At 39.8% G+C, this 26,333-nt stretch overlaps 1 protein-coding gene across 2 annotated transcripts in view; it reads left to right on the top strand.

Moving 5' to 3' along the window:
* LOC131249016 (uncharacterized) overlaps positions 1 to 26,098 on the top strand; it is a 127,383-nt gene extending 101,285 nt beyond the window's left edge. Inside the window, exons 1-8 of one of the 2 annotated variants that reach the window (XM_058249578.1) lie at positions 8,160 to 8,431; positions 19,627 to 19,723; positions 21,558 to 21,601; positions 21,777 to 22,106; positions 22,196 to 22,300; positions 23,858 to 23,938; positions 24,411 to 24,474; positions 24,582 to 26,097. In XM_058249578.1, coding sequence (XP_058105561.1) covers positions 8,423 to 8,431; positions 19,627 to 19,723; positions 21,558 to 21,601; positions 21,777 to 22,106; positions 22,196 to 22,300; positions 23,858 to 23,926 — 654 coding nt within the window. In that variant the 5' untranslated portion in view covers positions 8,160 to 8,422 and the 3' untranslated portion in view covers positions 23,927 to 23,938; positions 24,411 to 24,474; positions 24,582 to 26,097. Of the gene's footprint in view, positions 1 to 8,159; positions 8,432 to 19,626; positions 19,724 to 21,557; positions 21,602 to 21,776; positions 22,107 to 22,195; positions 22,301 to 23,857; positions 23,939 to 24,410; positions 24,475 to 24,581 lie in introns of those variants that run through there. The other variant, XM_058249577.1, reaches the window with a different exon arrangement.
* Positions 26,099 to 26,333: the final 235 nt, after the last annotated feature.

The raw sequence follows: 26,333 nt of genomic DNA on the forward strand, positions 1-26,333 counted from the left end.
CGCTACTCTACGCACTCAACCGCCACTCTTGTATCGCTATACAGGCGATTCCAACTCCGTACTTAGGTAAGAAAACTTAACCCTAACTTGTCTTAGGGTTTCCGACTAGCGTAATGGATGAATTAGCTAACTTATTTCTTGTTATAGGTTATTGTGGTGCCGTAGACAAGACTTAACTTTTAAAACTGAGTTCGCTACGAGTCTACCGGTGAAAGGTGCGGACTATAAACGTATAGGTTATGGTTTTCAAGGCTTTCAATGTCAGTTAATGGTTTATTACTGATGTGGGTGCTATTTCACATGGCAAATGCGATGTTTGTTTCGCGTTTTAGATATATATGAACTATATGGAGTCTAGTGTATTCCATATATTTGTAAAACGGGTCGTATACGTATGGAATTTGAACGTGTGTTTGTCATGATTAATTGTCGTGTGTTTATGCTAGTTGTATGTGTAACAACTCCTTGGTGAAAGGATTTACCCTAAGACGTGCTATCACTAACATACGTCATGTATGTTGGAATATGTAGTCTAAGTGTTTGTAGAAATGTCTGAATGAACAAATGTGTAATAAATTGTACTTTATATGGGCGTTGAGAAGAGATTCTCAACTATCTTAACGATGTGTATGCCATGTAACTTACATTCTTATCTGTTTTACTTAGGGATTACATATGTGTGAATTCTTGTTTAAGTTGAAATCCACCAAATGCTCACATGCTTGTATGATTGGAATTGTTGATCCATTACTGTTCGAATTAGCTTGTATGATTATTTGTTATAATTGAATGTGTTTGGGACTATGAAATAGTCCAGGCAATCGATAACAGGTTCTGATTTGGTGGCTGAGGTTGTCTCACCACATAGGACGTGATAGATGAATCCGAGCCGTACTTGGGATGTTGGCAGTGGTTAGGCCACATGGAGTGCTTACGCACTTCATGTCGATTAACTCAATGTGCGCTCATACTAGTTGAGCTCGTCAAGTAACCCGATTGACTCGATGTATGTTCACCATGTATGGACGCTACTGCTTGAATCTAAGGTACCAAACTCACCAGTGAAAACCCTTTAAAACCTTGGTACCTTGATCCGCTAAGACTCATGAGCCTGGCATGGTGGTATGAGATACCGTGGTTGAGCTGTCGGCATATGCTGGGGTGACGAGCCTCCCCGTAGTGACCAGTGAGCAACCCAGACTCATGAGCCGAATACAGTGGTATGAGACACTATATTCGAGCTGTCGGTCTACATTGATAAGGTGACGAGTCCTTTGTAGTGACCTCGAGCGTACGCTAAGACTGCGTAGAGGCGACGAGCCCTTACGTAGCAACAGGAGTACACTAGGCCTACACTGATAAGGTGACGAGCCCTTTATAGCGACCTAGAACCGTAACATCATATGAGATTTACTAGGGTTGACGACCCTAGATTGGATCATCGTTTGAGAATTGATATAAGGGAGGTACCTTAGCTTCCTAATCCTGCTATATGAAAAGAACTAATAAGAACTTGGTAATCACGTTCATGCACCGCACTGCATGTACCGTTTGGCGTTGGGCAGAGCACTAAGGAAGTGACTGACATGCGCAACTGTTAGATGAAGATCGCAGAGGGAGTGCAGGCGAGGACATGCATCATTTATTCATACCATTCTTATATTAACCAGAGTACTTAGGAATCTTTGATTGTATTGTTTTATCATTACTGCTTGACTGAATTGAGAACATGTTAACCTTTGCTTTATTGTTCTACTGAGTTGATCACTCACTCCCACATTGCGGGATGGTGTTGTACACACCAACCAGACTCTGTCTTAGATGCAAATGGAGACCCGACTGATGAGGCGAGGCGGACTTCGTAGACGATGAGGATGCCTTCTTTTATATGCAGTATACAGGCGGGTTTGCATAGACCGTTCTGATCGGCGGGGCTTCAGGGTTATACTTTTAGTTAACATGTTATCAATTCAGTCAAGCAGTAATGATAAAGCAGCACATTCAAACATCCCTAAATACTCTGATTAATGCAAGAATGATATGAAATAATGATACATGCCCTCGCCTACGCTCCCTCAGCGACTTCATCTCACGATCGCGGCATGAAACCCTTCCTCAGTGCTTGACCTGCTATACCAAACGCACACGTAATGCGGTGCATGAACATGATTACCGAGTTTCTTATTAGACCATTTTCATACAGTAGGATTGGGAAGCTAAGGTACCTCCCTTATATCAATTCTCAAACGATGATCCATTCTAGGGTTGTCAGTCCTAGCAAATCTCATACGATGTTACGGTTCTAGGTCACTGCAAAGGGCTCGTCACCTTATCAGTACATGCCTAGTATGTACTCTTGTTACTACGTAAAGGCTCGTCGCCTCTACGCGGTCTTAGAGTATGCTTGAGGTCACTACAAAGGGCTCGTCACCTTATCAGTGTAGGCCAACAGCTCGAATACAGTGTCACATACCACCGTATTCGGCTCACGAGGCTGTGTTGCTCACTGGACACTACGGGGAGGCTCATCACTCTAGCGTAAGCCGACAGTCGACCACGGTGTCCCATACCACCATGTCCGGCTCATGAGTCTTAGCGGATTAAGGTACCAAGGTTAACGGGATTTCCAGTGGTAAGTTGGTACCTTAGGTTCAAGCAGTAGCGTCCATACATGGTGAACATACATCGGGTCAATCGAGTTACTTGACGAGCTCGACTGGTACGAGCGTACATCGAATTGATCGACATGAAGTGCACGAGCACTCCATGTGGCCTAACCACTGTCGACAACCGAAGTACGGCTCGAACTCATCGAACACGTCCTGTGGGGCGAAAACAACCTTAGCCACCAAATCAGGGCCTGTTACCGATTGCCTTGACTATATCATAGTCCCAAGCACATTCCATTTCAACAGATAATTATAAGAAAATTAAGGCAGCAATGAATCAATGATTCAATTCATACAATCATTTGAGCATATTAGGGAATACAACTTAAATATGAATTCACACATATACATTCCATACCTAAATAGACACTATAATATAAAATACATGGAGGAAATCATATACATAATTAAGGTAGTTGAGAATCATATCTCAACAACATATAAAATACAATTTACTAACTACTAGTTCATTCAGACATTTTTACAAACACTTAGACTACACTTTTTAACATACACGACGTATGTTGGCCATAACATGTATTGGGGCAAATCCTTTTGCCAAGGAGTTGTTAGATATACAACTAGTATAAACACACGACAATTAATCATGGCAAACACACTTTCAAATTCCATACGTATACGGTTATTTCTATAAATACATGGAATACACTAAACTCAATATAGTTCATATATATCTGAAACGCGAAACAAATATCACATTTGACATGTGAAATAGCACCCACGTCAGTAATAAATTATTAACTGACATTGAAAGCCTTGAAAATCATAACCTAAACGTTTATAGTCCGCACCTTACGCCGGTAAACACGTAACGGATTCGTTTTAGACACTTAATCTTTGTCAATAGCGGATTGACAACCTATAACATGAATTAGGTTAGCTATTTCATAACTTACACTATTTGAAACCCTAAAACAGATTATGATTAGGTTTTCTTACCCAAGTACGTTGTCGGAAACGCCGGATTTGTGATATAGATAGGGTGGCTAAGTGCTTGGAGTAACGGGATCAAATCCCAGGATAAATCTCCAACTCTCTCTCTCTTTCTCTCTCTTTCCTTTCCTTTTCCTCTCCTCTCTTTCTTAGGGTTTAAAATTAGTATGTAATATAAGAGAGAGGGTTTAAGGCCCTTATATAGGCCCAGAACTGATGGGAATGCCCCAGGGCCATGGTATACTTAGGTTATGTCCAAAGATCGGCTGTTCCAATCTAATGGAGCACTTCTGGAGCCTCCTTTTCTGCGTGCGGTCGGACTTAAGCTCCTTGACATTGGATCTAGGTCAGGCTGAGTTTTCGCTCTGATCGGGTTTACAGATCGACCGTGGCGGACCGGTTTTAGTTCAACGGTCACCATCACTCGATCAAGGCCACAAGTACATTACCATATATGGAAAATTTTTCCTGATCCGAGGGTGTATTTGGGTCAGATTCTGACGGTCTAAATCCTTATATTTGGCCCGCAAGCGACACGACTCAGTTTACTTAAATTCGAATTTTATTTCTAAAGATATTCACGTTTCTCACACACTTTGTTCCGGGCTCAAGTTGTGCATTTATAGACACAATTTAGATTTGATTTCCGAGGGAGTTGTCAAGTCCAGTAATGCGGTCATAGCTGTATAGTTTTGTGGTTATCGGACTTTCGACGTGCGGTCCAGGTCCGATATGGAGTTTCGGTGTGCTCCCAAGAGCAATCGGGTTTAGGGATGGATTCTAGATTTCAGGGTAATGTAGCGTCAATGACTTTGCACGTTTCGGGTCTTGCAGATCATATTTAAAGTGATTAGTGCTAATTTTACAAGTACTCTAGTTTAACACTTACTAATATTAACCTAATTTCTAAAGGTTTTGGTCCTGGGTGATTTCTGCCTGAGGTGGTACTTGGGTCCTTGTACGAATTTTTTCGAGACGTTACAGTTTTATGGAAGGGTTGGGTAAGAAACAAGCAGATTGCAAGCTATACAGTGACAGTCAGAGTGCAATATACTTAGCTAAGAATTCAGCCTTTCATTCAAGGACCAAGCATATTGCCATCAGATATCACTTCATACGTTTATTACTGGAAGATGGATCGATTGTTCTGGAGAAGATTTATACAAGTGAGAATCCTGCGGATATACTGACCAAGGCGGTCACATGGGAGAAGCTGAAGCTCTATTCAGCTTTAATTGGTCTTCAGGCTTGAAGACGGGGAGGTGGTGCATTCCGGATGAAGAAGACAAAGGTTTATGGCGATGTGTTTTCAAGTGAAAAATTGTTGAGAAGTGGAGCCACATCTGGGGCCGCGCACGACCGGTCGTGGCCCCTGCTTGACCAGTCGTGGAGCCCGCTCGACTGGTCGTGACCAATCGTGGACTGACACGACTCGAACTCCAACGAGCATCAGTTTTTTGGATCCGAGGTATTTGACCAGTCGTGCAGTCCGCTCGACTGATCGTGGTTACGCAGATTCGTTTCCGAATCTGATGCGGACTGTGGATTTTTGTGTCACCTTTCGCAGGGGTGCGAAAGAGAAGTTGCCAAAACTATAAATTGGGGTCCTTAGGGCTATTCTAGGGTTAAGGTGAATATTGAAAAATATTTCTAAGGTGTGGGCAAGGGATTTTCTATGTTTTTCCAAGGGAGAGGTTGGTATATTGCCTTGTAATCTTCGTTTGTCTTCATAGTGGAAGTTTGCATCCGTGGTTTTTTACTCTAGTTTAGGGTTTTTCCACGTATATCTTGTCTTGAATTCGTTGGCCAGTGTATGAACATGAAGTTCGACATCATATATCGGGCACCTGTGTTGGATTTCTTAAGTTGATAGTATAAGCAAAGCTTGTTTGTGAAAATCTTGACATTCTTAGAATCCTTTGCATCTTCAATTTTGTATATGTATCTATCCAAGGTGGCCGTGAGCTTTTGGGACCGCTCGTTCAACGTGATTCTGATGTAGAGAGAAGGTTTTTGGTTTTGAAACACTGGTTCGAGTACGGCATGTATGTGAACTAAAGAACATGGCTGCTGATGTCGTGATATTAAAGAAGGAAGAGAGAGAGAAGAAAGAAAAAAAGAAGAAGAAAGAAAGTGAGAGGCGTTTATAGAAACAAAGAAACAGAAGAAGATTAAAGTATAAGTTTCTATAATTCGTTAGGATGAGTGGAGACAGTAATTCACCATCAAATCTTAACCATTCAATTGTAGCCAGAAGGTCTATGGAGCCCACATCGATGTGCGTGTTGCATCCACTCCGTCCATCGGTTTTGCCGCCTCATGTTAGGACATGATCCCAAAATTGAGGTAGACCGAAGGACCACCCAATAGAGTGGGATGAAAACGGCTAGGGTTGAAACTTGCCAAAGGGACCACCTTGATGATTATTTCCCTTCCAAACTCCCACCAGGTTGGATGGGAAACAAAATACCAGCCTTATGCAGAGAGTGTCTGTCCCCAACTAAGTTTTGAATGGTGGTTGTTCAATCCCCACTGTTTCAGTTGTTGTGGCCCACTTGAGTTTTGAATCTGCCTCGTTTTCATGTTCATGTCCTTAACATGAGATGGAGAAATTGATGGACGGAGTGGATGCCACAAGGACATCGTGGTGGGCTCCACGGAGTTTCCGCGTACATTGTACATGCCTACGTGAGATTTATGCGTGGTCACAGGTATTGGGTTTCATGCGGGATCCGCGCATCCACGAGAACGAACTTTGGTTGCGAAATAAGCAGCTTCTCCACACGCACCTTTTACACATATCACACGTGAGAACATGAAACTTGCATCGAATCTAAGATTTGTACTACTGGGTCCTACAGTCAGCGTCGCACCAACATCAATGGGTCCGGGGTGGCAGCCGCACTCCACAGGACCACAACAACTACCATCCCCTCTTCTCTTCTCTCATCAGGAGTTGTTTGGCACCCACAAAATCTTCGATTTCATAAAATGTCGTCGAGATGAGCTGCCGCTGCCGCTGCTCAAAAGGGTAAAACTCTCTCCTCTCCAGCTTCTATTGAAATTACCATTTCTGCCCTTGATTCTGAAATCACAGACAACAAGATCCCGACTCCAATCCAATTCAACCATTTGGTGAATGATCTATTCAATTCGATTCGAGCCGGTGCTTTTGTGAGGTTAGGGGATGCAGCGGGCCTCTTCAATCGTATGGTCCGCACGCATCCACTGCCTTCAATCCAGACCTTTAATCGCCTGTTAACTACTATTGCTAAAATGAAACACTATTCGACCGTGATTTCTTTTCATCGGGAGATGAATTGGTTAGGGATCCCATCCGATATCTGTACATGGAACATTCTTCTCAATTGTTCCTGCCGCTTGAATGGCATCGGTTCTAGTTTTGCTATTCTCAGCGACATCCTGAAACGTGGCCATGAGCCGAATGTCATGACTCTGGCTAATTTATTAAGGGGTTTTGTATGGAAGGGCGGATTGGGGAAGCGAGTAGTTTCTTTCTGAAGACGGTAGAAATGGGATATCCTTATAATGTGGTGTCGTTCGGGATACTAATCGACGGTCTTTGCAAGTCGGGGAACAATGCAATGGCTCTTGGGTTGCTTTGGAAAATGGAGAAGGGAGCGGGTAAATGTAGTCCTAACCTTACTGTTTATAACACAATAATTGGCAGTCTATGCAAAGATGGGCTCACAAAGAAGGCCCTTGACCTCTTCTCAGAAATGGTTGGTAAAGGGATTTGGCCGGATGTTTTCACTTACAATTCTTTAATTCATGGACTATGCAATTTGGGGCAGTGGAAAGAAGCGATGAGTCCGTTAGAGGAAATGTTGGATGGAGGAATCTCTCCTAATGTGACAACTTTCACCATACTGGTGAATGCTCTTTGCAAAGAAGGAATGATTAAAGAAGCCCATGGATTACTAGAATTGATGACCCAGAAAGGTGTGGAGCCTAACATAATCAAGTACAGTGCATTGATGGATGGCTACTGTTTTATTGGCCAAATGGATGCCGCCTTAAAGATATTTGATTACATGGTGTGTAAAGGTCATAAGCCTAGTGTCGTGACTTATGCCATGTTAATCAACGGCTATTGCAAGAAGCAGATGGTAGACAAGGCTATGTGGCTTTTCCAAGAAATGCCTTGCAAGGGATTGAAGCCTGATGTTGTTACTTATAACACTCTTATAGGTGGGCTGTACCAGGTTAGGAGAATTGTGGCTGCACAAGAGCTCTTCAATGAGATGCAAGCTCATGGACAATGTCCGGATCTCATCACATACACCATTTTGATGGATGGGCTATGTAAAAGTGATCGTCCTATCGAGGCAATGAAACTACTTAATGAGATGCAAATTAGAGGAATTCAATCAGATAATAAAGTTATTGATGTCCTTATCAATGGGATGTGCGTAGCTAGGGAACTTAAATATGCAAAGGAGCTTTTCAGTTGGGCCTCCACCACGGGCTTGGGGAATAATGTTGGGACATATAACATATTAATCAATGGCTCTGTAAAGAAAGGCTTTTGGAGGAAGCTAATGGATTGTTCTTGCAAATGGAAGAGAAGGGTTTCCAACCAGACAGTGTCACCTACAATGCTTTAATTAGGGGCTTTCTACAAAAGAATGAGACCCTCAAGGCAATGCAACTTCTCGGGGAAATGGCTAAAGGATATTTTTCTGTGGATGCATCCACCGCAACTATGTTAGTGGGCTTGCTCACAGAGGACGAAAAAGGTCAAGAATACTTGGAAATGCTTCATAAATTTGTGCCCTATGGAGAAGGTGAGGCGATTTGGTGAACATCGATTCAACATCGTTTCTCTCTCTCTCTCTCTCTCTCTCTCTCTCTCTCTCTCTCTCCATAACGGCCCATACCATAATTTTAACAATAGTATCTGTTATGGCCATTGTTACCGTTAGGGAATACCTTGCTTGTAAGAGGTTGATACACATTCAACTCCTCCCGTGTCCCTTTGAGTTTCTAGTAATATTCACCTAGTGATTTATCTCCTTGTTGGAAAGTAAAAAACCTCTTCAAATAATTGGTGTGGATTGAGTGATGTTTTTATTTTTATGAATCCATCTCTCATGGATAGAGATGTACACGAGTCGAGTTAGCTCGGTCAGCTCACTTGACTCGACTCGGAAAAGCTCGACTCGCCTCGGCTAGAAATTAGATTCGGACCGAGTCAAGTTAGTTTTTGGAGCTCGAAAAAATTTCAAGCTGAGTTCGAGCTTGCCCGAGCTCGACTCGACTCGGATCGAACCTTAACTCGAATCGACTCGGATCGATTCAGCTCGATGACTCAGTTATTTTGATATTGATGCTGCTCGCCGAGTGTTTGATGAAATGACTCAACAAAGTGTTGTTTCGGGTGCATACATTCTCCGCGGGATTAGCTGGTGGCGAGGAAGGAATGGATACGAAACAAATCACTAGAAAAAAAAAACTTTACATTATAAGATTGCCCTCATATCTTGATTTTGATGTTGCTCGCTGAATGTTTGATGAAATACCTGTAAAGTGCTGTTATTGTTTTGCATTATGTGTGAATTTGAAGATGCACCCTATGTGTTTAAGAAAATGTCGAACAGGCTCGAACTGGCCTGCACTATTGACCAAATTGAGCCGAGCAGGCCAGTCAGGCTCAAGAACCGAGCTGAGCTGAGTTTGAGCTGGGGTTAGCTACTGGCAGAACTGAGCCGAGCTGAGCTGTGCCAAGCTCGACTCGGTTTGACTCATGTACAACTCTACTCATGGAGAATTCTAAACCTTATTTGCCATATCTAGAAACATCTCTAATAACATTTCCATACTATTCTACAAGCACGTCACAATCTGAGCATTGTCCTAAATCAATTCATCATATTTACTTGTTTTCATCCCATTTCTCCTATTGTTCCCCTTGGCTGTTAAGACTTGTATAGATTTAGAATACTGACCATTTAACTTGATAGTGGATATTTGAACCCTCAAAAAGTTAGATGGATTTATGAACCTGATTTTTGCGTAGCCTTCATCTCCATTACAAATAGAGGCAATAAAAACCAGAAGAAATGGATGTACAATGCTTATAGAAGTAAGGGCTAATGCTTCTAGAAACTTGAATGCTTCAGCCACACAATCCAACACAATGCATACACAATACAGGATGCACCAATCAGCCCATACACCTTAACCAAATACTAGAAAGAACTACGATCACGTACACATCACCAACACCATTCACACATAGGCCATGGAAGAGGCAAGTGCATTAGAAATAACCCTAAGTTTCTTAAAAAGCTATGAACACGAGAACATGAAAGAAAGGAAGAGAAGGTTTTTGATAGGTAAGGGAAAAGAAAGTGATTGGAACTTGATCGATTACCGCTCTAATACCATCTAGTTTGATGTAAGAGAGAAGAGAAAGTGGAAAAGAGAGGAGAGAAAGAAAGGGGAAGGAAGAGAGAGTTAGTGTTGGATGCCCCCCACCCTCTTGCTTATATTTACTCAAATCATAAAACGGATCCTAATTTGGGACCTCCCTTTGGAATTTTGGATAAACAAAGTGTTCACAGAAATTGAGCTTGTATTGAAATGGCAGTGGAGATTGATCTACTGTTAGAATATTGTGAGAAAATTCGTTTTGCTAGGATCTAAATAAGGAAGAAAAAACTGCAAATGGTGCCAAAAAATATTCGAATTAGAGTTGAAAATGATAGCATTTTTGTAAAGTTGCAGAAGGAATCTCAGGAGTTTGTTATAGGTGTAGAGGAAGATAGCTCGAGCTCGTCGTTGATGGCGAATCAGGATGTCGAAGATGATGGAATGATAAATCATTGTGCTGTAAGTCCCTCATTGATGAGCAGAAAGGTAGGGGGAATAAAAGAGATGAGGTGTTGATGCGTGGCAGTAATCAGGGTTGTACATGAACCGAGTTAGCTCGGTTAGCTCACTCGACTCGACTTGAAAAAGCTCGATTCGAAACTGAGTTCGACCCGAGTCGAGCTGATTTTTTAGCTCGAAAAAATTTTGAACCGAGTTTAAGCTTGCCCGAGCTCGACTCGACTCGGATCGTACCCCAACTCAAATCGAACTCAGATCGAACCAGTTATATGACTCGGTTACTTTAATATTGATGTTGCTCACCAAGTGTTTGATGAAATGACTCAATAAAGTGTCGGCTAGTGGCAAGGAAGGTATGTATATGAAACAAATCCCATTTTTTCTTGATTTTGATGTTGCCTACAAGGTATTTGATGAAATGCCTGTAAACAGCTGTTGTTGTTTTACATACAGTAAGAAATTGAAAGTGTACTCCATGTGTTTGTGAAAATGCCGCAAAGGCTCGAACTGGCCCGAGCTGCTGACCAAACTGAGCCGAGTTAGCCAGTCAGGCTTGAGGACTGAGCCGAGTCGAGTTCGAGCTGGGGTTAGCTAGTGGCCGAGCCGAGTTGTGCCAAGCTCGACTCGATTCGACTTGTGTACACCTCTAGTAGTAATGATACCAATGTCAGTCACGGCTGAAGCTTTCAATGGGTGTGGGTCTCTTTTTAAAGGGGGGGGGGGGGGTTGGTGGGGTGAGGATGCTTTAAATGAGAGGTCGAGTAGTAAGCTTACTTTTCTTGTTTTAATAAAGGAGAAGAGAATGGTGACATGTGATGGTGACATCATAGAAAAAAGAAAAAAAAATGCCTTTTCAGCGTAGTGAAGTTTCAAAAGGAACTTTTAATGTGGGCCTCTCATCGCATGTGGAAGGTGTCTTGCAAGTGGTTCTGTTAACACAACTGGGAGCCACACACGTGGTTAGCTTCACATAGATGGGGGAAAGTTTAAGTGATGGCACGTGCTTGAAATTAATATATAACGATATGGTGGTTTGTCTCTTTCTATTCTTTTTCGACTTCAGATTGCTAAGAGAAAGAGAATATCTTCAGAAGCAATCGAATGTTTCCATCTCGAAATTATTGGAGGATTAGATAGAGTTTGGAGAGTGCAATGGGGTCTACATTGAGCAGCAGTCAATTAAAAGTTTCAACCAAGCAATGATGATTCGTAAAGGTATAGTGTCATCAGTGTCAGATCTACAGAGGCAAGAGGAAGATGAAAAGGCATTGACAGGGAATTTTGCAAGGGTTGATCCAATAGTTTCTCATGAGGTGAAGAAGAAAGAGAGGAGCTCAACAAAGAGAAGGGCAAGCATAGTTTCTCTATCAAGATAATAAGTTGGAATGTGCATCATCTGGGGTGCCCATAAAAGAGGGTACAAATTAGGTATAATTGTAAACAATACAAGCCTTAGATAGTAGCTTCCATGCAAGGTATTTCGTATAGGTAATGGTGGCTGTAACGGTCACCACCATTACCAATATGGGCATAGGCCTTAATGGCCGATACTAGGGGTATAACGACCGTTTCGACCCCCCGTAACGGCTGAATTTTTTTTTCTTTCCTGAAAAGTTATGGAATAATATTTAAACAATTTAGAATAATATAAACATTCCAATTATGTATTCATTTTTTAAAACATGATTATGATAGCATAACGGTCTACTCTTTGGTGAGAGTGTTATGTCTAGTTGTTTGGTGAAATTATGAACATGGTTACGTGTATCTAATATTTACTCCTCATAATCAAGCATTAGAACTAGAAATAGAAAAAAGGCATAAATACAAATTTATTTGTTTTTTGAAAAAAAAATGACCCTCGGAGCTTTTTATTCACCTAAATCGCTTCAATATATGATTTTAATCCTAAAAAATATAGTAAGAGTGGTGGAAATCGGTTGTTGAATAATATAAGATTTGAAAGAAAGTTACGAAGTTAGAAGAGAAGGCACTTGTGTTTGGGATGAGGGTTAATGCTAATTAAGGCAGCGATGTCTAACCTACAAGTCTACTACATGCCCTTATTTAAGTATCCGAAAGTGGTGGTGGAGAAGCTTGAAAAAATTAGGCGGGATTTCTTGTGGAAGGGGGCAAAACAAAAGCATAAGTTTCATCTTATGAAGTGGGATGAAGTGTGTTAGCTATGGGATGAAGGAGGAGCCGGTCTTAGGGTCTTGGGAGAGATGAATTTAGCGTTATTGGGTAAGTGGGGGTGGAGGTTTGGTATCGAAGATGATAGTTTATGGAGAGAAGTGGTGGGAAGAAAGTATGGGTTTCAAAGAGGTTCTGGGTGGATTAAGGGATCATTGTTGTATCGGGCATTGTTTCTTTGGAAAGCGGTGGCCTTGCTAAAAAATTAGGTTTGGGAAGGAGTGGGGGTTTCTTTGGGTAATGGTGAGGGGTTCAGATTTTGGGAGGATGTTTGGCTACATGATAAAAAATTGAGGTAGTTGCTCCCCCTTGTAGCAGGGATTTTGCAAGAGGTTAACTTGTGAGTGGCAAGGTGCTATTCTTTCCAAGGAGATGAAGTTATTTGGGCTCCTTGTAGGAGAAACTTAAATGAGGAACCGGTAGAGGAGTTGTTGAGATTGTTGGAAATGTTGTGCTAGGCGTGCCCTTTGGTCGTACAAAGAGATTTGATGTGGTGATTGGAAGAAAAGTCCAGCAAGTTTTCAGTTAAATCTATCTACCAAATGATCAGTTGCAGGTTAAATGTCAACGGGGTTAGTCACACAGCTTAATCTTTGGAGATATGGCACTCCTCTGAAGATGGCTGCTAGCTTGGCTAGTGTGAACTGTGAAGTAACAAAGTGCCTATAGTCGACAATTTGTGCAAGAGAAAAATGATTCTTCTAAATGTGTTTTATGTGTTACCAAGATGAGGAATCAGTGAATCATCTTTTCATTCATTGCATAGTTGTAAAGAAAGTATGGGAGGGATTTCTTGGCATGTTTGGTTCTCGGTGGGTCATGCCGTGTTCCATAGACTCTTTTTCTTTTTGTCTTGGCATGGTGGGGGTAAAGGGTAGATCAACATGGCTAAAGACAAAAAATGTTTCATTTTTTTATTAATACATTGAGCTATACTTGAATTAAAAAAATAAATAAATAATTGTTGAATTTGTGATGGTAAAATAGTGTGGGGTTTCTTTCATTTCTGCCTGATTTCTGAGACTGAGGATTCTTTTGTTGACTTCGAATGAAATCTGATTGAACATGGGGACTTGGTTCTTCTTAATTTCTGGTTTTTGGTTGATATGATTGCATGGTGGAAAAAAGAACATGGTTATGTGAATAAAAATGCAATAATAAAATAAGTGCAATGTGCATGTGTGTGTGCATCATAGCTATCAAAATCATTCACCTAGGCATTTCAATGGTTGCACAACTACTAGGTGTATACTGTCCTGGTGGCCTAATACAATCATGTACAAAATTCATTACCTTGGAATGTCAATTTATATGACAAATTAAAGAAATATGCACGTTTCCCTTGGGATTTGCAAGCTAGCCTCGGGCCAAGAATTCAAGAACTAGCCTTTTTCTGGATTTGGCTTGATAACTTGATAGGATTGTATTCATTAGCTGATTCTCTCTCTTTTATTTTTTTTTAGCTGACATGGTTATTTTTTCTTTTTTATTCTTAACTCATCTTTTTTTGGAAACCAGTCAAGGCAGAAGTTGGAAATTGAGGATCTTTGCTTATTTGAATCCTCTGTTTTGATGTACCCCATGGCTTATTTTCCCATTTTTGGAATCCACTTCTATATACCTCTGTCACCCCTATAGCTAGCTGTAGACACTTTATCAACATCTTATTAGTTTATATATATATATATATATATATATATATATATATATATATATATATATATATATATCAATTTCTTCATCCTCAACTTCACCTAATCTTGTGCTATTTACATGTGCTCAAGTTTTTGATGTGTTTGTTTATTTATATGTCAGAAAGATGATCTTAGAGAAGTGCCATAGCCAAGCTGTTGGAGCCATCCCATCAAAACCATCTCTTTCACATAGAGACCAACAAAGAGATCTCATTGAGAACGATCCTGACTTTTCTTTTAACCATTTTATGGAATCTGGATTTGATAGCCTTGGAGAAACCTTTTCTAGCAATTGAAGAAGCTGCAAAAATTCTTCAAACTCTTCATCAGCCAGATTTCTTCTACAACATGGAGTCCAAGTGACTACTTCATCCCTCACCGAAAAACTACTACTACCATCCGCCAAGCTAAAACCTATACCTTCACACACTCTTATCTTTTAGTGAGCCACTGATTTCCATAGATATGAAGATCGATACAACGAGGATGCTTTAGTCCACCGCCCCCCTTCCTCCACCCCATATTTTCTTGTTAAGACCTCTCTCCATTTGGCGTCCCTTCCTCTACCCCATATCCCTCACCGGTTTCTTTAACTTTCTTCTTCTTCTTTCTCATACATTAAGGAAAAGGATCACATATTTGTCAACTCTTGCTCCTATACATCTGACGACGGGCAGAAAACATGTTAATGGCCAATATTGCACAGACAACAATCTGTAATACATCAATTCAGCCAACAAATTCAACTCGGGGCCTAACAAGTAGATTCCAGCCTTTTAATCATGACCTGCATTGTTTGCATGCTGACTACGACCATTGGTTCACAGCTCGTAAATAGCAACTGTTGAGACAAAACTGATACATTGGGTAGGCCGGTAGGCTTAGTTCAATTTAATCATTTGGTTCAGCAATCCAGCTCACTCCAGTTTGCTAAAAATGCCCAATCAAGCATGATATTCACAAAAATGTCCTTGAAACTTTAAACGGGCCAGGCGGTACCAGGTTCGGGCCAGGCTAACTAGCTCTTATATTAAGCCCAAGCCAGGCCTAATTAATAAACAGGCTTAAATATAGGTCATGCCTAACAGGTCTAGTATACAGCCCAAGCCCAGTCTAAAGCTGCCCATGCTGGAAGCCCAATGGATAAAAATTATCTGTAGTATGTGGGCCCACCATGATATCTTTTGCCCTTGTTAATTAGGACATAAGTCTGAAATGAGGCCGATCTAAAACTCAAGTGGGAAATAGCAAAGAGAATAGTAGGGATCAAGCTGTCACAATTGAAACCTTGTTGGAGCCACAGAAGTTCTTGATCAGGTTAATGTTTGTGTCTTCAGTCCATCCTAAGAATAATTTCATGAACAGTTTGATAGTATTTTTATGTCATGGCGACCTTCGGGAAGGTGGCCTGTGGCTTATATCCAGACGTTACCTGGCAAAAGCCCAGCATAGCTTTTGATTCTCAAACATATAACGATGCATAGAACTTGTGCAGATAGTTCACGGCACTGCCCTAAGAGTCATGCCCATTCAGATCATGTGAGCCACATGAATAACAAGGTGGTCCCTACACAAATACAAGGCTTTCAATAAGGGTGAATGATATAGGGACCACGAGGGACCACGTCAAAATCCTAGCCATTGAATCTGCATCTCATCATCTTGCACCAACGACAATGTCAGTATATTAATCTCCATGGCCATATGTAACTCCTTACAAGCTTTCATGGCCCGCTTTGCCATATCGCTAGCACCAATGGCCAAGCTCTGTGCAGAGAATTTACGGGCCATAGGTTGAATATTGAAGTATGACATAATATTTTGGAAACGTAAGGTGGATCTATTATACATTGGCAGTGTCGATGAAGCTTGTCTGAGAATATCTGGATGTTCTTAGAAGCCTCTGAATCCTCGATTTTGTATATGTATCCATGGGAGGTGGCCGTCGCTCATTCAAGGTGATTTTGATGAGGAGAGAAGGTTCTTTGTTTTCAGGCACTCGTTTGACTTGCCATTTAGGTGTTTGGTGAAATGTTTGAGTGAAGTCCTATCCATAAATTTGAGATAGTTTTGATGCATTGGCTTACTAGAGATCTTACTATGTGGTTGAATTATCTTATTTTCAAAATTGAACTACAATCCTTTCGAATTTTGTACATGATTGTATTAGGCCACCAGGAGAGTATACACCTAGTAGTTGTGCAATCATTGAAATGCCTAGGTGAATGATTTTGATAGCTATGATGCACACACACATGCACATTGCACTTATTTTATTATTGCATTTTTACCCACATAACCATGTTCTTTTTTCCACCATGCAATCATATCAACCAAAAACCAGGAATTAAGAAGAACCAAGTCCCCATGTTCAATCAGATTTCATTAGAAGTCAACAAAAGAATCCTCATTCTCAGAAATCAGACTGAAATGAAAGAAACCCCACACTATTTTACTATCACAAATTCAGCAATTTTTTTTTTTTAAAAAAATTCAAGTATAGCTCAACCCAAAAGATTGTATAGCTCTGTTCAAGTTTTTAGGTTTTTACAAGTGGAGCCCATGGTTCACTAATCCAAATAGATGACTACAGTGGATGCGATGTCCTCACCCTTTCATAGTGTTCAACAAATAGATGTCTAATAAAGAAAAAACAGCAAGAGTCCACACCATTATACCATTCACATATCTTTAGTCAAGGAAGTAACCTATCATTCCTCGGGAAGAAATGGGGACAGCTGTCACAGCTCCTTATTCAAAAAACTGTTTCAAATGCAATACCCAATAGTTAACAAGGTTTTATGCTTGAAACAAAGGTAATTTTTTTTTATTGTTTTATTTTTTAACCTTTCCTACATTGCTTTGCTATTGATTCCAAATAGCTTTTTCTTTCTTCTTTATATAGTTTCTATGATGATTTATATTTTTTTACAAGGTTTCTAGAGAATATATGTGTGTAGGACCACTTCAGTCAGTTTCATTCTCGATTTCCATACAAACAAGGGTAAATTCTCGATTCTTAGTTCTAGATTCTTGTTTTTTTTTTTCCATTTTCCAAGATATTATTCTGCTGGATTAGGCTGGGGAAGAGTGTAGGTCTACTAGGCCACTCCTCTTCCCTTTTTTTACTCTGTTCATTTTTATTTTTCAATTTCAATTTTGAGTTTGAGACATATTAGAAATGATCATGAACAGATGATAAAGTAGAGTCATAGGAATCAGACTATGGTAGGGCCATATATAATACAGCACACATGGCACAGTTTTGTACCAATCAGGTCAACCTATACACTGATTTACAGCTTATGTATCAAAATCACACCTATTAGAAATTCGTATCCATCTGATCATGGTCATCAAGCCAATGGAAAAATGAAAAATTGACACTGAAATACTCGATGGAGTAAATTGAATAAAGGTGGTAAATAGGATTGTATAGTAGGGATGAGTTCTACATAATAAGACATCCTTAGTAGGGCCCAGTAGATGGTTAAACCAAATTGATAATTCAACCTGCAAGTTGTGTTGTGGAAAGATGGCCCTACCACATTCTATTCTTCCCCCTCGAACACATGGAATGTATCATCATCTCACCCCTAGTCCACCACTGCTTGGGATGAAAAACGTATTAATGTAGGGGCATTTCACACCGGGCTTGAGTGGGGTAGCCCGTGGAATGCAGGGACACACTCGGGGTGGGCGGCCCATGTGATTTGGGGCCCACAAGCCCACAATGGGGGTTCGGCGGAGGTCCTAACCCATGAGATGTGGGGCCTGGGCTATGAGATAAAGGGATTAATTCGCCATACTCTAACAGTTCGAGCTTTTAGAGTAAGTGGTTAATTGTCCTGCATCAAATTGGTATCAGAGCACGCCATAGCTTTGTGAGATCCATGACCACATGATGAGTGAGGTTGCTTAAATTGTTGAGCCACCACATGTTAAGAGTGGGTTCCACCTATGAATGGCCCTAGAATCTCAACCTTAAGAGTGGGTTCCACCTATGAATGGCCCTAGAATCTCAACCTTAAGAGTGGGTTCCACCTATGAATGGCCCTAGAGTCTCAACCTTAAGAGTGGGTTCCACCTATGAATGGCCCTAGAGTCTCAACCTTAAGAGTGGGTTCCACCTATGAATGGCCCTAGAGTCTCAACCTTAAGAGTGGGTTCCAATGAATTATGGCACTAGATCGAACGTTGAGCGTTGGCTTTTCAATCAAATGTTGTGACAACGCAGATCATCTTGATTTTGGGAAAGACACTGCATGGTGGGGACCACCCATGAACACAGATAAAGTACTTGCTTCTATATAGAGGCTTCTTTTTTCATATGCAATACAAATTGTGCTAGCTATGTGTTTTAGGGGTCATTTGGCAACCTAGAATTTAGAAGTTACTAAAGAATTTATTTCCATGAAACAAATTCTCCGAGAAATTGAATCAATTGATTATGTCTACAAACTGGGAATAAAATTTTGCAGAATCTAGAAATGTGCTTGGGAACTTAGAATTCATTACCTTGGAATTCATTACCTTTGGAGTCTACCACCCGGGTCCTTACTCCTGCCTGGGTGGTAGACTCCCAGGAGTTTCAACACCGGGTCAAGGGTTCTTACCCACCGGTGGTGAAATCCCACGGCATACGTGTGTGGGGTGTGTGTGTGCGTGTGTGTGTGTGGGGGGTGTGTGTGTGTGTGCGTCTGTGCGTGTGTAAAAAATAAAAAAATAAAAAATAAAAAAATAAATTATATGACAAATTAAACAAATATGCACGTTTCCCTTGGGATTTGCAAGCTAGCCTCGGGCCAAGAATTCAAGAACTAGCCTTTTTCTAGATTTGGCTTGATAACTTGATAGGATTGTATTCATTAGCTGATTCTCTCTCTGTTTTTTTTTTTTTAGCTGACATGGTTATTTTTTCTTTTATATTCTTAACTTGTGTTTTTTTGGAAACCAGTCAAGGCAGGAGTCTGAAATTGAGGATCTTTGCTTATTTGAATCCTCTGTTTTGATGTACCCCATGGCTTATTTTCCCATTTTTGGAATCTACTTCTATATCCCTCTGTCACCTCTATAGCTAACTGTAGACACTTTATCAACATCTCATTAGAGTTTATATATATATATATATATATATATATATATATATATATATATATATATATATATATATAATCAATTTCTTCATCCTCAACTTCACCTAATCTTGTGCTATTTACATGTGCTCAAGTTTTTGATGTGTTTGTTTATCTATATGTCAGAAAGATAATCTTAGAACTGTGGTGTCCTATCTACGAAGCAACCCAAAAATTTCCTGCATAGGTCTTTGGGGACGATCTATGGGTGTACTGTCACAAGGTAGTTAATCACATAATCTTAGAATTGATCATTTCTTGATTGCTGAATTATAGTATCTTGATCTATTAGCTGTAATTTTAAGGCCATTTGTGCTAATTTATTTCTACTTGTAAAAATCTGTATTTGTATGCCTCTCTCTCTCTCTCTCTCTCTCTCTCTCTCCCCCTTCATTCAGATATTCAAATGGGAATAAGTCTGCTGCATGGATTTGTAATTTGATTCAGAGACTTCTTACATCTTTGGTTGCATTTTTCTCATCTTAAAAATGACTACAGGGTTGAAGAATCATAACACATCATCCCATGCTTTATAATTTCAAAACTATGCTGTCATGTTTTTCTTTTTAGCTGATCTGTTAATGTCAGCAGGCTAATGGTGCAAATTGAAGAAGTTTGAATATAAAATAAAATAGGCTTGTAGATGTTTTCAAGATATTAGTCATTGCATTGAGATTTTTTTTTTTTCTGTTTTTTTCTCAATCAGTTTTTTGTACTCAATGTTCACACTGGGTGAATAACCATATTTTTGGAAGGGAATGTACCATATAATTCATATCTTTTGATTTATGGATATGCTTTCACTGGGATTATTGGCAGCATTAATGTAATATAAATAATCTTTTCATCTGAATTTAATTTCAATCTTTTCTTATAATTACTTGGGAGGAATGATGTCAAATGCCTATAATCAAATGCCTAAGTCAATGATACCTCCAAATTAGGTTTTACCAACAGATTAATGTTGAGATCCAATTGACTTGTAATATAAATCATCTTAACTTGTGCCGAACTTTAAACACTTATCATGGGTCATATTATTTACTTCTGATTTACTCTATCTAAGACTGATTTAAGTGTATATCTTCTATGGCTAGGAGCCTAGGACTACTACTATAAATGTCAAACGTTTCAGAGAAATTGTTATCCTTGGATGCCTAGACAAATGTCGCAAAAGGATGGTATTGAAATCTGGTGAAAGAGATTTGGATATTTGTCCAGTGAGTGGCCCTCTGTCTACCAGGTTCTGCATTTTTGGTTTTAGTTTTCTTTAATGAAATCCTCTTTGATTTCTAATTAAAAAAAGGTTGTGGCTTCACAAGATTGGCCAGAGGTCATTAAGTATGCTGGTTTGGTTTGGTTTGTGCACAAGCTCACCGCTGGGAGCTGATCCAAGATCTTTTTAAAGTCTGGCAAGCTCCTGTACGGGGCACTGTTACGGGTGGCATGATCAAGTATTGTCTCTTATTTTCTTTGAGCTTTTAAATAAAGTGGTAGATTTATTATTTATGATCGATGTGCTCTTGTGGGTTTTCACATGTGGCCATCTTAAACAAGATCTATTTAATGTAGCTGCTTAAAATAAAGAGAGGGATTTTAATATCACTCACTGTTCTTTTAAATCCAGGGAGCTTCTGATTTCTTTCCGTTGGGCAACTGGGCAGAAACCTCAGTTTTTAAAGGGTTATGTCCTTCTCTGTTTTTGTTTGTTATATAATGTCAACTTACCTTTCCTGTAAATCTTGATAGTTGCACTGAATTCAGATGTCTAGAAATACAAAGAGTTACATTGATTAATAAAACTTTAAATGACTGGAATGGGTCATAGGTGTTTCAAGTTAAAGCAACAACTGGATATGAATAGTACTGAAGAATAGGACACTTGTGTTTGTATTTGTCCCCTGAAGACAATGAAGACGTTCTGTGAAACCATCTTCAATTTTACATAAGATATGGTTGATATTTTTGGGTTTAGATTCATCTCACTATCACTGTAATGGAAGATCTGCAAGGGCCTGAAAAGGTGATTGATTTGAGAAGGTAGTTCTTGTTTGCAGGCACCACAAGAACAGAAGGAGCTGATGAGCAAGACTTCGTCCAGGCCTTCTCAAATGCCTGTCCAAATTGCACCGAAGAAACATAAGACTTCTTCAAACCCACACACACCAAAAAAGATAAAAAAAAAAGGAAAAAAAGCCCTGCCTATTAGTCTATTACATTAGAAATAATTAAGCCAACAGATTTTCTTTATGTATCCCTGCTTGGACTTCATGCAGGTGAAAAACATGGAAGCTCAGATGAAAGAAGATATAATAGCTGAGGTAACACAATCTGGTGGTCGAATGCTATTGCATCGTGAAGAACTTAATCCAGTGTCGAAGCATTCCAGTGTAGAAGGGTACTGGGAGAACATTTTATTAGATGATGTGAAGACACCTGCAGAAGTATATGCCTCTCTGAAAGCTGAAGGCTACAATATTGAATACAAGAGGATACCGCTAACACAAGAAAGGGAAGCCTTATTGACAGATATTGACGCAATCCACTCCTGTCAAGATGAGTATGTATCACATATCAGACAGCTAGCTACTATTATCTGTTTTACGGTGATTTCTCTTATATTTAACTAAGAATATTTTTTTTCTGTTAATTTCAGGTGATGTAATCTAACTGAAGGACTTTTTCTTTCCTGCAGATCTGCAGGTTGCTATCTTTTTGTGTCACACACTGGTTAGGGGGGAGCTGCTTATGCAATAGCGATCACTTGTCTTACACTGGTTATGGTGTGCCCTGCCATGATGTATGTGTTTTATCACATGGTATATTCATTTTCTAAGCTCATTTTAGGTCATGAGCTAAAAAATAAAGCAGATCCAAATCTCAGGTGGACCACACACAGAAAACAGGGGTGATTAGAACTTACAGGGAGCCACAAGTTTTGTATGAAACTGATAATTGTGTTTTCCTTTCATTAAGGTGAGGTGACCTGACAAGAGGTTGGATGGTGAATAAACATGATAATAGGCATTAGGAAGTTTTTATTGGGGCTATTTAATCACTGCCATTTACAGTAGTGCGGCCACCTGAGATTTGGATCTATTTCATATTTTAATTCATCATGAGTATTGAAAAATGGATGGAATGTTTAGGTCAAACACAGATGGGATTCATTAGTGACCCCTCCAGTACTAGGTTGGTCTGGAAAGGCTCCCACCATTGTGGGGATGCTGATTGCCTACTGACCCATCACGCGGGGCACAACATAATGTATGTGTTTTATTCAGGCTATCCATCCATTTTGTCATATCATTTTTAGGTGTGAGCCCAAAATTGAGGTAGATCCAAAGCTCAAGTGGACCGCGCCACCAAAGGAAATAGTGGGAATTGAACGTTAACCACTGAAAACTAATTTCTTTTTGCAAGCTTCAAGAGAATTTAGTGAACTCAGAACATATTCCTGTGTCCTTTACAAGAAAAGAGAGTGGTTTTTATATTCAGAATTGTTTTCACTCCTTTGGAGAGTGAGATGGAAGTTTAGTTGGCCTCATATGTTAGCTCAAAAATCAGAACTTCAAGGCTATTTACTGCAAGTGGTTTCAATAATTTCACCCGGAAAAATAAAAATAAAAAAATAATTAAATTTAAAAATTTTTTTTTTTTTTTGAAAAAGCTGAGTTGTGGAGTTGGTTTCTCAGAGATTTGGTTTGGTGGACAGTGGGCTAGAGTGCTAACGGCCATGCAATACAGGAGCAGGCCCTTCATTTCATGGTAGTCCTTCGCTTCAACCTACAGAAACAGTAGACTGCCTTCTGTGGTAGCCCCAAAATTCACATCCATTTCTCTAGTTTCGAAGGTGACATTTTTGTGTAAGGGAGAGATTCAAGCAACTCCAGCTAAAATAAATAAATAAATAAATACCCTTCATAAAATGCTTCTTATATTCTGTAGTCCAAATGACAGGGACTTGTTGAGGCCTTTGAAATTGGAGTGTGAACTTCAGTGAGGGGTGCAGTTTGCCTGTTGTCTTTATCCTGTAATTTGGGCAAACATCTTTGGTAATTGTTACATGATTATTTTGAGCGGCAGTCATTTAATTTTGCCTTCTTCTTCTTCTTCTTCTTCTTTTTTTTTTTTTTTTTATAGCAAATTTGCAAGCGATATTTTTTTCTAATCACATTCAAGAGCAGCTGGATGTGATGCTTGTTATCGAGCAATAATGCCTAATTCTTTTTCTTATTTCCTGGCATAGGTCGCAATGTATAAGAGAGATTATATGAAAATGAGCTTAAATCTCGTGCTTTGGCACTAATCTTTGTGCATCTTCATTGATCCTAAATGACAATCCATTTCTGTGCAGGTTTTGTTTCATGATCCCAAGCACAAGAAAATTTATGCAACTGAAGGTCTAATGACTGAGATTTGCTAGGTGCACTTGCAGGTATAAGGCAGCTAATCTTAAACTTTTTAACTCTTTTTATTTATTTATTTATTTATTTAATGTACAGATGTTGTCATTTGATGCCCATCAGAAATGAACTAATTTTTATATATATTTCAAGGTAGATGCTTGGGCTGCATTTTGGTAGTATTCTTCTTCTGTTGATAAAATTTTAAAAAAATAATAAAAATTTATTCGGTTTCTGTGATGCAGGTCTTTGTAGGAACTTTCATTTATTGCAATATGTTATAGCATGTAGACTGTGCTTCTCAATTCATCATACTAGTTTTCACAACTTGAAATAAGTTTGCATGAATTTCTTATTCCTTAATTAAAATTCATGAGGGTCTAATAGACAACAAATAATGACCTTTTCTTGTTGCTTCAAGTTCATGAATGCCTACATCTGTATGTTTACTAGTTTTTCTTTTGAAAATTTGTTAATTTGGATTTCGTCTCTGATCAATCCCAGGTGTAATATATTAGCCCAAAAGTCTGTCTAGATGTACTTTAGAATGAGAATTGAAGAGAATGAGGTATGACCCATGTGCAATATGCTTGAGAAATATTAAGACAATTTAGCATGACTCACAGCATTATTATTATTATTATTATTATTATTATTATTTTGAGTTTGATATAGTGGGATTCCATAGCACTTTCTATTTCATGTCGATGTTCAAATGCCCGGCCTTGACACCAGCAACGCTGGAAAAGTTAAGAAGAGGTTTTCTATGGCATGGTAAGGAAGAGAAGAAATTTCATTTGGTCGATTGGAAGGAGGTGTGTAAGCACATACAAGAAGGCGGGGCTGATATAAAAGACCTTAAGAGTATGAATTGGGCCCTCTTAGGCTAATGGACCTGAAGACTAGGGACGGAGGACAGGACCCTCTGGAATACGTTAGTCAAGAAAAAGTACGGGCATTTAGAGGGGAGTTGGTGGACCAAGGACTCATCCAGCTATAGATCTTCGGCGTTATAGAAAGGGGTGCCATCCATTGAAGTTAGGAATATCGACTCTCATCATGAACTCTCGATCTGCTCAATCGATGTCTTGTCTGGGATGTTGGAGTACCATGTCATCGACCTCCTCGTTGATGGATCTCCCTCCTCAAGGATGATCCTTTGGTTCACTGTCGGCACTATCCCACGATCAGTGCGATTACGAGTTCCCACACCTGCTAGTGGCGGGTCACCGCCATGAACACGGAGTGGCCATAGGGCCCCCATCAATCGATCAATGACAGCCTGCAGCCATTGCATGACTTGCTGATTCTCTCGTTGTGCTACTTTGAAAGTCGCCGCCGTTAAAGGCAAATTTCTTGGAGCACCATCCATGGGATTATTGCCCAACCCGTTGCTAGAAGCCATAGATCCGAGGAGAAAGACTGGCTCTAATACCAAACTGGCGTATAGAAAGGACGTGTTGAGGTCGAGCATCGTCTTCCTCAGGGGATAACTATTCTGAATCCACGGAACTTCTCTGGACTCCTCACAAAGATACATCGAATCCACAAGGAAAATAAGAAAATAGAATAATTTCTAGAAATTCGTAATAATTGATTGATCATTAAAAAGAGCTTACAACCTTCTTAAATAATGACATGAAACATAGGAAGAAGTTTCAAAATTAAACTACAACTAAAACTAGTAGAAATCGTGACTTACTATAAATAGTAAGCTTACTATTTATAGACGGTTGTTGACGGTTCGATTCCCCTATTAACAGTTTTGGTATTGCTGGAATAATACATGTTCATAATCATTAGGAAGGAATCGAGATCGAAGAAGGCGTCTCATCCGTGGCCATGATGAGATGGGCGCCTCATTTTGCCGGGCTTGTAAGAGTTGTAATTGCTCCCACAATGCAGAAACACCAGATTTTAATTTAAACACTACTAATTTCACCTTTTTATGCTTTGACACGTCCAGATAATCAAAATATATTTCTAGTTCGGCTAGGCAGTCGAGCAAATCTTCTATGCATAATAAACCGTTAAAACTAGAAAGTTTAGCCTTGCCTCGATAGTCTCTCTCAGCATGATTTAGATGATCGCCTCCATGGATTGGTTGTCAGGCAAAGCCTTCATTAAGGTCTTCGTCGCTAAAGCTCAAATCACCCGGTGTAGCCCTACGATTTATCACTGGTAGTGCTCTATGGAAATTGGGGTTATGCCGTACAGCAACCACTGGCGATGGAGCATCATCTAAGATTCGGGGTGGAAGTAATGCATCCGCAAGACGGTCGAGTGTTGCATACAGCCCTTGCATGGTTAACTGACTATCCTGATGGAAAGCTTTCATTCTTTTCGAAAGATAACGAATCCCTAGATCATCGCCCACAGAATTTTGGTTCATACCTTCGTTGTTTGCCATCGGCCCGAGGGGAATCC

This window comes from Magnolia sinica, chromosome 6 (genome assembly GCF_029962835.1).
Source record: "Magnolia sinica isolate HGM2019 chromosome 6, MsV1, whole genome shotgun sequence".
NCBI classification, from domain to species: domain Eukaryota; kingdom Viridiplantae; phylum Streptophyta; class Magnoliopsida; order Magnoliales; family Magnoliaceae; genus Magnolia; species Magnolia sinica.